The sequence below is a fragment of the Symphalangus syndactylus genome, chromosome X, assembly GCF_028878055.3.
Source record: "Symphalangus syndactylus isolate Jambi chromosome X, NHGRI_mSymSyn1-v2.1_pri, whole genome shotgun sequence".
Taxonomy (NCBI): Eukaryota; Metazoa; Chordata; class Mammalia; order Primates; family Hylobatidae; genus Symphalangus; species Symphalangus syndactylus.
The window spans coordinates 156,408,073-156,420,601 of record NC_072447.2 but is presented as its reverse complement, the minus strand read 5'-3'; the positions used below and the strand labels follow the sequence as shown (position 1 = coordinate 156,420,601).

The 12,529-nt window shown below is 58.5% G+C and overlaps 1 protein-coding gene across 4 annotated transcripts; it reads left to right on the top strand.

Moving 5' to 3' along the window:
• The first annotated feature begins 402 nt into the window (after positions 1-402).
• IRAK1 (interleukin 1 receptor associated kinase 1) lies at positions 403-9,849 on the top strand. Of its 4 annotated transcripts, XM_063635111.1 has the most exons (15): positions 404-650; positions 730-897; positions 1,000-1,143; positions 1,262-1,365; positions 1,553-1,741; positions 1,986-2,050; positions 2,221-2,335; positions 3,293-3,411; positions 3,714-3,921; positions 4,199-4,264; positions 6,092-6,220; positions 6,260-6,328; positions 6,937-7,327; positions 7,691-7,840; positions 8,450-9,849. In XM_063635111.1, exons 1-15 carry the CDS (start codon positions 515-517, stop codon positions 8,506-8,508), a joined length of 2,112 nt encoding a protein of 703 aa, XP_063491181.1. In that variant the 5' UTR covers positions 404-514; the 3' UTR covers positions 8,509-9,849. The 4 variants fall into 4 exon arrangements, with proteins under 4 accessions (XP_055124003.1, XP_063491181.1, XP_055124002.1 ...); XM_055268028.2 differs by having other exon boundaries at positions 403-650; positions 6,092-6,328; positions 7,027-7,327; XM_055268027.2 differs by having other exon boundaries at positions 405-650; positions 6,092-6,328.
• Positions 9,850-12,529: the final 2,680 nt, after the last annotated feature.

The following is a 12,529-nucleotide window of genomic DNA, read 5'->3' as shown; positions in this document are numbered from 1 at the left end:
AGGACACCTAAGGAGACTGAATGGCCCAAGGCTGCTGCTCTGTGCAGGGGGCTAGACGTGGGGCGGGCAGGCAGGGCTCCTGGTAACAGCCCTGCAGGCCGCAGTGGAGAGCAGGGCTCCGGCAGGGCCGCCCAGGAGCTTTCGGCAGGCCGGGCCCCAGCCCCTTTCCGAGCAGCCCGGGCCTCCGCCCTGCCCTCTGTCCCCAACGCCGGGAGCCGCTGTTCGTCCTCCAGAGCCCCGCCCGGGCGAGCCCGGGAGCCCGATTGCCGCTCGCGGAAAGCGCTGGGACCCGGGCCCTCCCCGGCGCGGGGCGCCCCCGTGTGGCCCAGCGCTCGGCGGCGGCGCGCAAGATGGCGGCGGGCCCGGGCACCGCCCCTTCCGCCCCGCCGGGCGTCGCACGAGGCCGGCTCGAAGGGGAAGTGAGTCAGTGTCCGCGGACCCGGCCGGCCCAGGCCCGCGCCCGCCGCGGCCCTCAGAGGCCCCGACAGGTCCCGGCCCGGCGGCGGCGGCGGCCATGGCCGGGGGGCCGGGCCCGGGGGAGCCCGCGGCCCCCGGCGCCCAGCACTTCTTGTACGAGGTGCCGCCCTGGGTCATGTGCCGTTTCTACAAAGTGATGGACGCCCTGGAGCCCGCCGACTGGTGCCAGTTCGGTGGGTGGCGGCGGGCTGCCGGGGGGGCGGGAGGCGCGCGGGCTCCCGGCGCCGACGCCTGACGCCCCCCGCCCCGCAGCCGCCCTGATCGTGCGCGACCAGACCGAGCTGCGGCTGTGCGAGCGCTCCGGGCAGCGCACGGCCAGCGTCCTGTGGCCCTGGATCAACCGCAACGCCCGTGTGGCCGACCTCGTGCACATCCTCACGCACCTGCAGCTGCTCCGTGCGCGGGACATCATCACAGCCTGTGAGAGCGGGACTCTGGGCACCCCACGGCTGGGAGGCCGGCGGGCCCCACGGGGCTCCCCCACCCGGGCCTCAACCTTCCTTTCCTTCCTTGGCGTCCCAGGGCACCCTCCCGCCCCGCTTCCGTCCCCAAGCACCACTGCCCCGAGGCCCAGCAGCATCCCTGCACCCGCCGAGGCCGAGGCCAAGGCCAAGGCCTGGAGCCCCCGGAAGTTGCCATCCTCAGCCTCCACCCTCCTCTCCCCAGGTAAGAGGGCCCGGTTGTTGGGCTCGGTGGACCCAAAGAAGGGCCCACCTTGACCATGGCCACGGCTGTAGACCCTGCTGCTGGTCTCTGCCTGCCTCTCACTGGTGTCTTTATGAAGCTTTTCCAGGCTCCCAGACCCATTCAGGGCCTGAGCTCGGCCTGGTCCCAAGTCCTGCTTCCCTGCGGCCTCCACCGCCATCTCCAGCCCCTTCCTCTACCAAGGTAGGTGTCCCCTGCCCCCCAGGGAAGATTCGAGACAAGGAGGAAGGAATTCAGCCTTTGGTGTACCGCAGAGCCCCATTCAGCCAAGCTGGGTCAGCTGGGAGGCAGCTGTGGTGGGGAGAGCCTGGAGCCTTGGGCAGAAGGGAGGAGACAGGGACCCCACCTGATCCAGGCTCTCTTCCCACAGCCAGGCCCAGAGAGCTCAGTGTCCCTCCTGCAGGGAGCCCACCCCTCTCCATTTTGCTGGCCCCTCTGTGAGATTTCCCAGGGCACCCACAACTTCTCAGAGGAGCTCAAGATCGGGGAGGGTGGCTTTGGGTGCGTGTACCGGGCGGTGATGAGGAACACGGTGTATGCTGTGAAGAGGCTGAAGGAGGTGAGTGTGGCACCCTGGCAGGGACCCTGGAAGGCCATCAGACAACCCTCACTCACTTCTCCAGCCTTTCCTCCTCGCTTCCCCACACAACTCCTTCAGCCCTCATTCTGGCGCAGGGTCCCTGGCCCCTTGGTGGTTCTGGGCCTCGGGTAGGTGGCACTGGTAGCCCGAAGGCCTTCGCTTCGAGAGCCTCATGCTGCCCGTCTTCCCTGCCCCTTCTCCCACCGCACCCTGGGGGCTGCAGGACGCTGACCTGGAGTGGACTGCAGTGAAGCAGAGCTTCCTGACCGAGGTGGAGCAGCTGTCCAGGTGAGGCCAGAGGGGGAGCCACACGAGGTCCCGTGGGGCTTCAGACCGCACACCACAGGACCTGGCTCCCTTGGGCACCTGAGGCCTGCCAGGCCCAGGCGAGCTGAGGCCCCAGCCAGGGCTGCCCACCCAGTCTGGCCTGATGGAAACTGCTCCCCTTTTTCAAACAGGTTTCGTCACCCAAACATTGTGGACTTTGCTGGCTACTGCGCTCAGAACGGCTTCTACTGCCTCGTGTACGGCTTCCTGTCCAACGGCTCCCTGGAGGACCGTCTCCACTGCCAGGTAGGCTCACCTGGCCCAGCACGCTTCCCAGGACCCAAAGCACTCCTGACATCTGGCTGGAGCCGGGCGCGGGGCCTAGGGCTTTCAGCCAGTGTGAGTGGGTCCTGCCAGCTGGCCAGGCCTGCACTTCCAGCTCCCTAGCAGCACCCCGCTCAGGATTTGGCCCACGGTGGGGTCATTTTTTTTTTTTTTTTTTTTTTTTTTTTTTGAGGTGGAGTCTTGCTCTGTCACCCAGGCTGGAGTGCAGTGGTGTGATCTCAGCTCACCACAACCTCCGCCTCCCGGGTTCAAGCGATCCTCCTGCCTCAGCTTCCCGAGTAGCTGGGACTACAGGCACGCACCACCACACCTGCCTAATTTTTGTATTTTTAGTAGAGATGAGGTTTTGCCATGTTGGCCAGGCTAGTCTCAAACTCCTGACCCCAGGTGGTCTGCGCGCCTCAGCCTCCCAAAGTGCTGGGATTACAGGCGTGAGCCACCACGCCTGGCCCGGCCCAATGTTTTCTGTAGAGCTCTTTCCCAGGCCTCTCCCGTTTGCAAGCAGCGTAGCTGGAGGGTCTGGGGCTACCAGCTGGACCACCTACAGCTGAGGGAGGGCCCCCTTGCCTCCTCCGGCATGCTGCGTTTGGGGAGAGCGGGAAGAATGCCTTCAAGGACTTCCCGACCACCAGGGACAAAGGGATGAGCCCTGGGAGTCGAAGCCCAGCAGATTCTATTGAACGTGTCCCCAGCCGCTGCCCAGCCTTGAATGCTTTGACAAGCAGCCAGAGTAGCTTAGTCTGCACCTGCTTAAGAAGTGCAGGTCACGGAGACTTTGCTCCTCGTTTTCCAGAAGGGAGAAACTGAGGCCTAGAGAGTGAAGTGGCTGTTCCAGGCTGCACGGTGACAGGTAGAAGGATGGTTGGGATCAAGGAATGGCCATCCAGCAACCTCCCCTGTCCCCCTTTGCCGCCCCAGACCCAGGCCTGCCCACCTCTCTCCTGGCCTCAGCGACTGGACATCCTTCTGGGTACAGCCCGGGCAATTCAGTTTCTACATCAGGACAGCCCCAGCCTCATCCATGGAGACATCAAGAGGTGAGGAGGGGCCCATGAGAACTGCCGGGGCAGGGCCTGCAGCAAGGGGGGCCCCGTCCTATCACTGTGGGGATCAGGCACGGCCTGGGACCTCAACACTGCGGCATGGCACAGGTGTGGAAATAGGCCAAGGATGGGCCCTACTGATAAGCAGAGGCCCCCAGGCAGCTGGAGCACTCAGGGAAGTGCCAGCGCTTTCTGTGGGCAAGGCACCTGTCTGGCAGCCTCAAGTCCAGGCTTATCTAAGCCGGGCAGGTGTAGGAGTTAGGACCGGGCTGACGCCACTGTCTTCCCTCCCCAAGTTCCAACGTCCTTCTGGATGAGAGGCTGACACCCAAGCTGGGAGACTTTGGCCTGGCCCGGTTCAGCCGCTTTGCCGGGTCCAGCCCCAGCCAGAGCAGCATGGTGGCTCGGACACAGACAGTGCGGGGCACCCTGGCCTACCTGCCCGAGGAGTACATCAAGACGGGAAGGCTGGCTGTGGACACGGACACCTTCAGCTTTGGGGTGGTGAGCCACTGACCCCTCTGCTGGCTCAGAGGAGGAGAAGCCACAGGCAGGCAGAGGCGGGGGCTGCAGAATGCACTGTGGGCCAGGGGCCATCTGCCAAGACCCCAAAAGGCTGCAGCTCCAGGGTCCCCCTCCCTCCGAAGCTCTCCTCCTCACCCTGCACCTAACTGTGTGTTTGTAGTTTGTCCACACCCTTGTCAGGCCCAATCCATGTCCACACCAGAGGCCTCTTCCCTGCCAAGGCCACTGCCATGCTCTCCCTCTTCCCTCTCTCCAGGTAGTGCTAGAGACGCTGGCTGGTCAGAGGGCTGTGAAGATGCATGGTGCCAGGACCAAGTATCTGGTGAGCCCCTTGAGGCAGGGCCAGGAGGGGCACACAGCTGCTGGCAGCCAGCAGGCACAGCCCCAGTGGTGGGGATAACTGGGGTGCAGTGCCCATGGATGCCTCTGCTGCCACAGTGGCCTCATTTTTGAAAGTAGGCAGGGCCCCAAACAACTTCGTTTACCTTGCCGAGGACAAACCTGTCTGTCCTGCAGACACTATGGGCCTTGTACAGACCCCACCTGGGCTGGGGGCAGGGGGAAGGGCGGTCCCAGGGCACTGAGACCCAAGCTGCAGTGGAACTCAGAGGACTCGGGCCGGAGAAAGGCGGTGGTAGAGAAGAAGAGGCCCCGAGGAACCTCCTGGGCCCCAGCAGGCTGCAGCTGAGCTCTCCGCGCCGTGCAGACAGTCTTACTCCACTCTGTCTGCCTCACCGTGGACTGTGGTGGGGCCAGGAGACTAGAGACCTGGGTTTTAGCCCCAGCCTGACAGTGGCCTTCCAGCAAATTCCTGCTCCCCTGTGGGCCTGTTTTCCCAAATGCAAAACATACTTCACAGAATGTGCTTAGCCAGTAATTGCTTCACTGCTTCTCCTCTTGTTTGGGGCCATTCCTGTGTGCTGTGGGGTCTCCGTCAGGATTCAGCCCCGCTGAGAACCTAGGAGCCAGGCTCGAGCCCTCCTTCCTTTCCCTTCCGCGTCCGTCCATCCATGCACCTGCTGAAGAAGCGCACCAGGCTCCTTGGGGGTGCTTGGAATTCCCCACTTGCTCCCCACCCTGCAGCCAAAGTGCTCTTTTCAAAGGCCCCTTTGCCTTTTCTCTGCTCTTGGGGTGAAGGCCCAATCCCTTACGTGGTTGACCCCACAACGCCCCAGGTCCCTGGGACTCGGGGCGCTCCCTGCTGCCTGCTTCACAGCCTTAGTATGTGCTGTTCCCTCTGCGAGAAAAGCCACCGCCCACCCCCTGGTCTGTCTGATTTCAGAACCGGAGATGGCCTCCGGTCCTGTTTCCACCCCGGGGGTGCCTCTCTGTGGGGCATCTCTCTGTGGAGCACCTCTCTGCGAGGTGCCTCTTTCTGTGGGGTGCCTCTCTGTGGGGTACCTCTTTCTCTGTGGGGCGCCTCTCTCTGCGGGGCACCTCTTTGCGGGGCGCCTCTCTCTGGGGTACCTCTTTGTCTGTGGGGCGCTTTCCTTCTCGGCTCTGCCCTCTCGGGCTACTTCATGCCTTCAGACCCCAGCTCCATAGGCCTCTCCCCCACCAGGAAGTCAGCTCTGTCAAACCAGGGCCCAGAGTTCTGTTTGTTCCTGTATCCCTAGAGCCCAGAGCACCACTGGCCCACAGTAGGTGTTTAATAAATCTCTAGAAGCTACTCGGGAGTCTGAGGCAGGAGGATCGCTTGAACCTGGGAGTTGGAGACCAGCCTGGGCAACATAGCAAGATAGGCATGGTGGTACACACCTGTAATCCCAGCTGCTTGGGAGGCCAAGGTGGGAGGATCACTTAAGCCTGGAAGGTTGAGGCTGCACTGAGCCATGATTGCACCACTGCACTCCAGCCTGGGTGACAGAATGAGTCCCTGTCTCAAAAAAAAGTAAGTTGTAGAAAGACCAAGAGCTGTGGCACAGTGTCTCACACCTGTAACCCCAGCACTTTGGGAGGCTGAGGCGGGAGGATCACTTGAGCCTACTTGGAGACCAGCCAGGCCAACATAGCGAGACCCCATCTCTTTTTTTATGAAAAAAAAAAAAAAAAAAAAAAAAAAAACCATACGATTGAGTGACAAAGACCTGAGGACTGCAGCTGCAGGTGTGGCCACCTGGTAGCCATACTCACAGTATCTGTCCCACAGAAAGACCTGGTGGAAGAGGAGGCTGAGGAGGCTGGAGTGGCTTTCAGAAGTACCCAGAGCACACTGCAAGCAGGTCTGGCTGCAGATGCCTGGGCTGCTCCCATCGCCATGCAGATCTACAAGAAGCACCTGGACCCCAGGCCCGGGCCCTGCCCACCTGAGCTGGGCCTGGGCCTGGGCCGGCTGGCGTGCTGCTGCCTGCACCGCCGGGCCAAAAGGAGGCCTCCTATGACCCAGGTAGCCAGCTGCCCACTGGGACAGGGTGGCCAGACAGAAAGCCCGCATTCCAGGCCCTGCCCTGTAGTGACCCCATCTCAGCACCTGCTAGGTCTCTCTGGAGTCTCCACACATTTCTTCCTTGCCCTTTGGTTCTGTTTGGGGCGGCGCCCCTCTGAACTGACGGGCCCGGGCAGTCCAGCTTTGCGGAGCCCAGCTCCGACCCCACTTCACAGAGAGAGAAGGAAAGAGCTTCTGCCGCGCCCCCTGCTGGATGCACTGCGCTACTGCATCTGCCTTTCTCTGTTCCCTCCCTAGCACCCCACCTCTTCTCCTCTGGTGACAGTTGAAAATGGAGAGGCCCCGTTTGAGGGCAGCGAGGCAGTGAGATTCATTTTGTAGAAAAGAAAGAGGCCATTCTCAGTCCTTGCTTTTGGCAGCCGCACTTCTCAGCACTCCCTGTGACGGGAACAGAGGGGCGAGGGGCAGAGCGTTCCCAGCTGCAGGGTGTGCCATTTTAGAGCCCCGGGGCAGGTCACAGACGGCCTGGAGCAGCCCTGTGGTTTGCCCACGGGGTGACCGGCCAGGGCTGCCATCTCACCCTGAGAGTCCCTCTTTTCCACTTGCAGGTGTATGAGAGGCTAGAGAAGCTGCAAGCAGTGGTGGCGGGGGTGCCCGGGCATTCGGAGGCCGCCAGCTGCATCCCCCCTTCCCCGCAGGAGAACTCCTACGTGTCCAGCACTGGCGGTGCCCACAGTGGGGCTGCCCCATGGCAGCCCCTGGCAGTGCCATCAGGAGCCAGTGCCCAGGCGGCAGAGCAGCTCCAGAGAGGCCCCAACCAGCCTGTGGAGAGTGACGAGAGCCTAGGTGGCCTCTCTGCTGCCCTGCACTCCTGGCACTTGACTCCAAGCTGCCCTCTGGACCCAGCACCCCTCAGGGAGACCGGCTGTCCTCAGGGGGACACAGCGGGAGAATCGAGCTGGGAGAGTGGCCCAGGATTCCGGCCCACAGCCTTGGAAGGTAGTTGGGGAGACAGGTTCTCAGGAGAGGGACCAGGGCCTCCTTGGCCCAAAGACCCTGTAGTCCCCACCCCAGCCTTCTAGAAGAGAACCAGGGCCAAGTGTTCAGCTCACTGTGTCCTTAGCAAGCCTGGTTTCCCCTCCCCAGGCCACATCCTTCCCAGGTGGAGCTTGCTCTCCAGCCCTCCCCCCACCCCGTTCCTGAAGACTGGGAACAAGGAGGGCTCTGTCCGGTAGCCTGAGAGCTGGGCCCTGCCCTTGGACTTCTCTGAGGAATTCAGGCCTGAGGCCAGGGAGGCGGGGTGCTAGGCTGGGGGCTGGGGAGACACAGCATGAGGCTAAGGGAGTGCTATCTCCACCCCAGGACTGGCCCCAGGCAGCTCTGCCTCGTCATCATCAGAGCCACCGCAGATTATCATCAACCCTGCCCGACAGAAGATGGTCCAGAAGCTGGCCCTGTACGAGGATGGGGCCCTGGACAGCCTGCAGCTGCTGTCGTCCAGCTCCCTCCCAGGTGCTGCCGCCCAGGCTGGCCTCTGGGGTGCTCAGGCGCATCCGTGCCCTCCCCAAAGAGCAGAGTGTCTGTCCCGACTGCGCTGAGGGCGTGGGGCAGCCGGGCAGGCCACTGGCTCTGGCGACCTCTAGAAGCCCAGCCGGCCCCACATGCCTCCCTTAGCAAGACCCTGGCCCACTCCCTCCCTCACCTCCTGCCAGTAGCACCTCCTTTAACCCGAGGGTGCCTGCCCCACTCTGTGCTTTCAGGAAATAGGAAGCCCCAGCAGGAATTTTCCATCCCAGGTACTATTTGAAGAACCACTGCTTAGGAACCCTCAGCTGGGCGAGGTGGCTCATGCCTGTAATACCAGCACTTTTGGAGGCTGAGATGGGAGGATCACTTGAGCCCAGGAGGTGGAGGCTACAGTGAGCTGTGATCAAGCCACTGCACTCCAGCCTGGGAGACAGAGCCAGACCCTGTCTCAAAAACAAACGAACAAACAAAAACCCTCAATTCCCACGAACGCCCCAGGAGATAAGGGAGCATGGCCCAGACCTTGAGCCAGGGCTTCTGGCGGTAGGGAAGCCTCCCCCATTTGCTAAGCGGACTTTCCTCTTCCTTCTGTAGGCTTGGGCCTGGAACAGGACAGGCAGGGGCCCGAAGAAAGTGATGAATTTCAGAGCTGATTTGTTCACCTGGGCAGATCCCCCAAATCCGGAAGTCAAAGTTCTCATGGTCAGAAGTTCTCATGGTGCACAAGTCCTCAGCACTCTGCAGGCGGTGGGGGTGGGGGCCCATGCCCGCAGGGGAGAGAAGGAGGTGGCCCTGCTGTTCTAGGCTCTGTGGGCACAGGCAGGCAGAGTGGAACCCTGCCCCCATGCCAGCATCTGGGGGCAAGGAAGGCTGGCATCATCCAGTGAGGAGGCTGGCGCATGTTGGGAGGCTGCTGGCTGCACAGACCCTTGAGGGGAGGAGAGGGGCTGCTGCGCAGGGGTGTGGAGTAGGGAGCTGGCTCCCCTGAGAGCCAGGCAGGGCGTCTGCAGCCCAGGCCTCTGGCAGCAGCTCTTTGCCCATCTGTTTGGACAGTGGCCACCCTGCACAGTGGAGCCGATGAGGCCTAGGGCCCTCCTACCTGCTTACAATTTGGAAAAGTGTGACTGGGTGTGGTGGCTTCACGCCTGTAATCCCAGCACTTTGGGAGGTCAAGGCAGGAGGATCGCTGGAGCCCAGTAGGTCAAGACCAGCCAGGGCAACATGATGAGACCCTGTCTCTGCAAAAAAAATTTTTAAACAATTAGCCTGACGTGGTAGCACACGCCTGTGGTCCCAGCTACTGGGGAGGCTGAAGTGGGAGGATCATTTATGCTTGGGAGGTCGAGGCTGCAGTGAGTCATGATTGTATCACTGCACTCCAGCCTGGGTGACAGAGCAAGACCCTGTTTCAAAAAGAAAACCCCTGGGAAAGCTGAAGTCTCATGGTTCAGTCCTAGCAAGAAGCGAGAATTCTGAGATCCTCCAGAAAGTTGAGCAGCACCCACCTCCAACCTCGGGCCAATGTCTTCAGGCTTTACCAGGGACCTGTGAGCTGGCCTAGTGTGGTGGCCTGAAAGCCAGGCCATCCCTGGGCGCCACAGACGAGCTCCAAGCCAGGTCAGGCTTCGGAGGCCACAAACTTAGCATCAGGCCCAGGCACTGATTATGGCAGAGGGGCCACTACCCAAGGTCTAGCTAGGCCCAAGACCTCGTTACCCAGACAGTGAGAAGCCCTGGGAAGGCAGAAAAGTTGGGAGCATGGCAGACAGGGAAGGGAAATATTTTCAGGGAGAAGACATGTATCACATGTCTTCAGAAGCAAGTCAGGTTTCATGTAACCGAGTGTCCTCTTGCGTGTCCAAAAGTAGCCCAGGGCTGTAGCACAGGCTTAGCAGTGATTTTGTGTTCAGCCGCGAGTCACACTACATGCCCCTGTGAAGCTGGGCATTGGCGAAGTCCAGGTTGTCCTTGTGTAATAAAAACATCTGTTGCAATCTCGGGCTCTACTTGTGGACTTTGTTGCACTGAAAGCCTTGAGCTTTCCCGATGCCTTACACTTCAGGGTGCTTGAGTGTCCAAGGTCTTGTTACTACTCTGGGCTGGCCACACCCAGTACTTCCTGTGTCAGGTTTTTCCTGATGTAGTCCATGTTTTTTATGCTGTTCTAAATGGTATCTTTGATTTTCTAGTTCATCATGATATTATACAGAAATGCAATTGATGCTGAGTGCAGTGGCTCACGCCTGTAATCCTAGCACTTTGGGGAGCTAAGGTAGGCAGGTCACTTGAGCCCAGGAGTTTGAGACCAGCCTGGGCAACATGGCGAAACCCCGTCTCTACAAAAAGTACAAAAATTAGCCAGGCATGGTGGTGCATGCCTGTAGTTTGAGCTACTCAGGAGGCTGACGCAGGAGGATCGTTTGAGCCCAGGACATTGAGGCTGCAGTGAGCTATGATTCCACCACTGCACTCCAGCCTGGGCAACAGAGGGAGACCTTGCCTAAAAAAAAAAAAAAAAAAAAAAAAAAAAAAAAAAATGCGGGTGAGTTTTGCATATGAACTGTATATTCTGTGACCTTGTTTAAATTCTTTTTTTTTTTTTTTTTTTTTGTGAGATGGCGTTTTGCTCTTGTTGCCCAGGCTGCAGTGCAATGGCGCTATCTCAGCTCACTGCAACCTCCACCTCCTAGGTTCAAGTGATTCTCCTGTCTCAGCCTCCCGAGTAGCTGGGATTACAGGTGCCCGCCACCACAGCCGGCTAAATTTTTTTTGTATTTTTAGTAGAGATGGGGTTTCATCATGTTGGCCAGGCTGGCCTCAAACTCTTAACCTCAGGTGATCCACCCGCCTCGGCTTCCCAAAGTGCAGGGATTACAAGCGTGAGCCACTGCACCTGGCCCTTCTTTTTCTTGATCAGCCTAGATAGAGGCTTATCAATTTTTATTGTTAATTTCAAAGGAGCAATTTTTGCTTTTACTGATTTTTCTCTGTTGGTTTATTTTCCATTTTGTTGATTTCCACTTTTTGTTGTTTCTTTCCTTTTGCTTATTTTGGGTTTAACCTGCTTTGTCTTTTTTCAGCTTCCTAAGGCATAACTTTAAATCACTGATTTTTAAGCCTTTTTTTTTTTTTTTTTGAAATGAAGTCTCACTGTGTCACCCAAGCTGGAGTGGAGTAGCGCAATCTCTGCTCACTGCAACCTCCGCCTCCCAGGTTCAAGCGATTCTTCTGCCTCAGCCTCCATAGTAGCTGGGACTACAGGTGTGTGCCACCACGCCCAGCTAATTTTTATATTTTTATTTAGTAGAGACAAGGTTTCACCATGTTGGCCAAGCTGGTCTCGAACTCCTGACCTCAAGTGATCTGCCCGCCTCAGCCTCCCAAAGTGCTGGGATTACAGGTGTGAGCCCATGGCGCCCAGCCCAGCCTTACTCTTTTAAACAATCTGACAATCTCTGCCTTTAGTTGGTCTGTTTAATCCATTTCCATTTAATGGTTGGGGTTAAGTGTATCATCTTGTTATTTGTTTTCTATTACCCCATCTGTTCTCTGTTTCTGTTCTCCTCTGTTTTTGACTTCTGGGTTAATTACATATTTCTGGGATTCTGTTTTTTCTCTGCTATTGGCTTGGTCACTCTAGTAACTCAGTGAGACTGCTGGTTCTGCTCAGGCCCCCTTGCTGAACCATGGTCTGAAAGTGCCTCCAGGCAGAAACTCAGGATGCTTGTAAGGCTCACCTTCTTTGTTTTCTCTCTGGTCACAGCCCTGCAACGGCCTATTGTCCAATATCTAAAAATAGTTGCCCAGTGTTTTAGGTGTTTACAACTGGCATCAGTTATTCCACTGTGGCCAGAATTGCAAGTTTCTCCTCTTTTCTGAGGACTTCTTCACTCATAATGTCACCCCACATGATCAATTTCTTCCTTGCTTCTGGATCTATTTCTTTTTTTTTTTTTTTTTTTTTTTGAGACAGAGTCACTCTGTCACCCAGGCTGGAGTGCAGCAGCATGATCTCAGCTCCCTGCACCCTCCGCCTCACGGGTTCAAGCAATTCTCCTGCCTCAGCCTCCCAAGTAGCTGGAACTACAGGCATGTGCCACCAAGCCCAGCTAATTTTTGTATTTTTAGTAGAGATGGGGTTTCCCCCTGTTGGCCAGGCTGGTCTCGAACTCCTGACCTCAGGTGATCGCCCACCTCGGCCTCCCAAAGTGCTGGGATGACAGGCGGGAGCCACCGCGCCCGGCCTCTGGATCTATTTTCATCAAACATGTCCTGGTGGCTTCCGTTCTTGAAGAATAAAAATAAAAACTCATTTGACCCAACACCCCCTCCAACCACAACCCTAATTCTCTGTTCCTCTTTGTAGCCAAACTTTTCAGAATCCTTGTCTGTTTTCTCACTTGCCCATTCCCTGTGCAGTCCCTCTTCCTCTGCTTCTACCCCTGCCACTCCATCCAATCAGCGTTCGTCCGGAACACCAGTGATCTCCTTGTTGTCAAATCCATCCAGTCCTCTTGGACTTTCGCCGGTGCCCACTCCCCCCGCCAACCGCTTGTCTCTTGTGACATCTGTGACACTGAAGTCTCTGTTCTTTCTCAGCGTGCGTGGGCTCCCTCTACCCAGCCTCTACAAGGTGTGAGTCCCTCCAGACACGCCCCTGCGCCCTCTTAGCTG

Bases quoted from the DNA above. Each gene is read 5' to 3' on its own strand.
- IRAK1 (XM_055268027.2), top strand. From the start codon at position 515: ATGGCCGGGGGGCCGGGCCCGGGGGAGCCCGCGGCCCCCGGCGCCCAG. The intron at 1,366-1,552 runs GTAGGTGTCCCC...CTCTTCCCACAG, and splicing joins CAGCCCCTTCCTCTACCAAG to CCAGGCCCAGAGAGCTCAGT. The intron at 3,412-3,713 runs GTGAGGAGGGGC...TCCCTCCCCAAG, and splicing joins ATCCATGGAGACATCAAGAG to TTCCAACGTCCTTCTGGATG.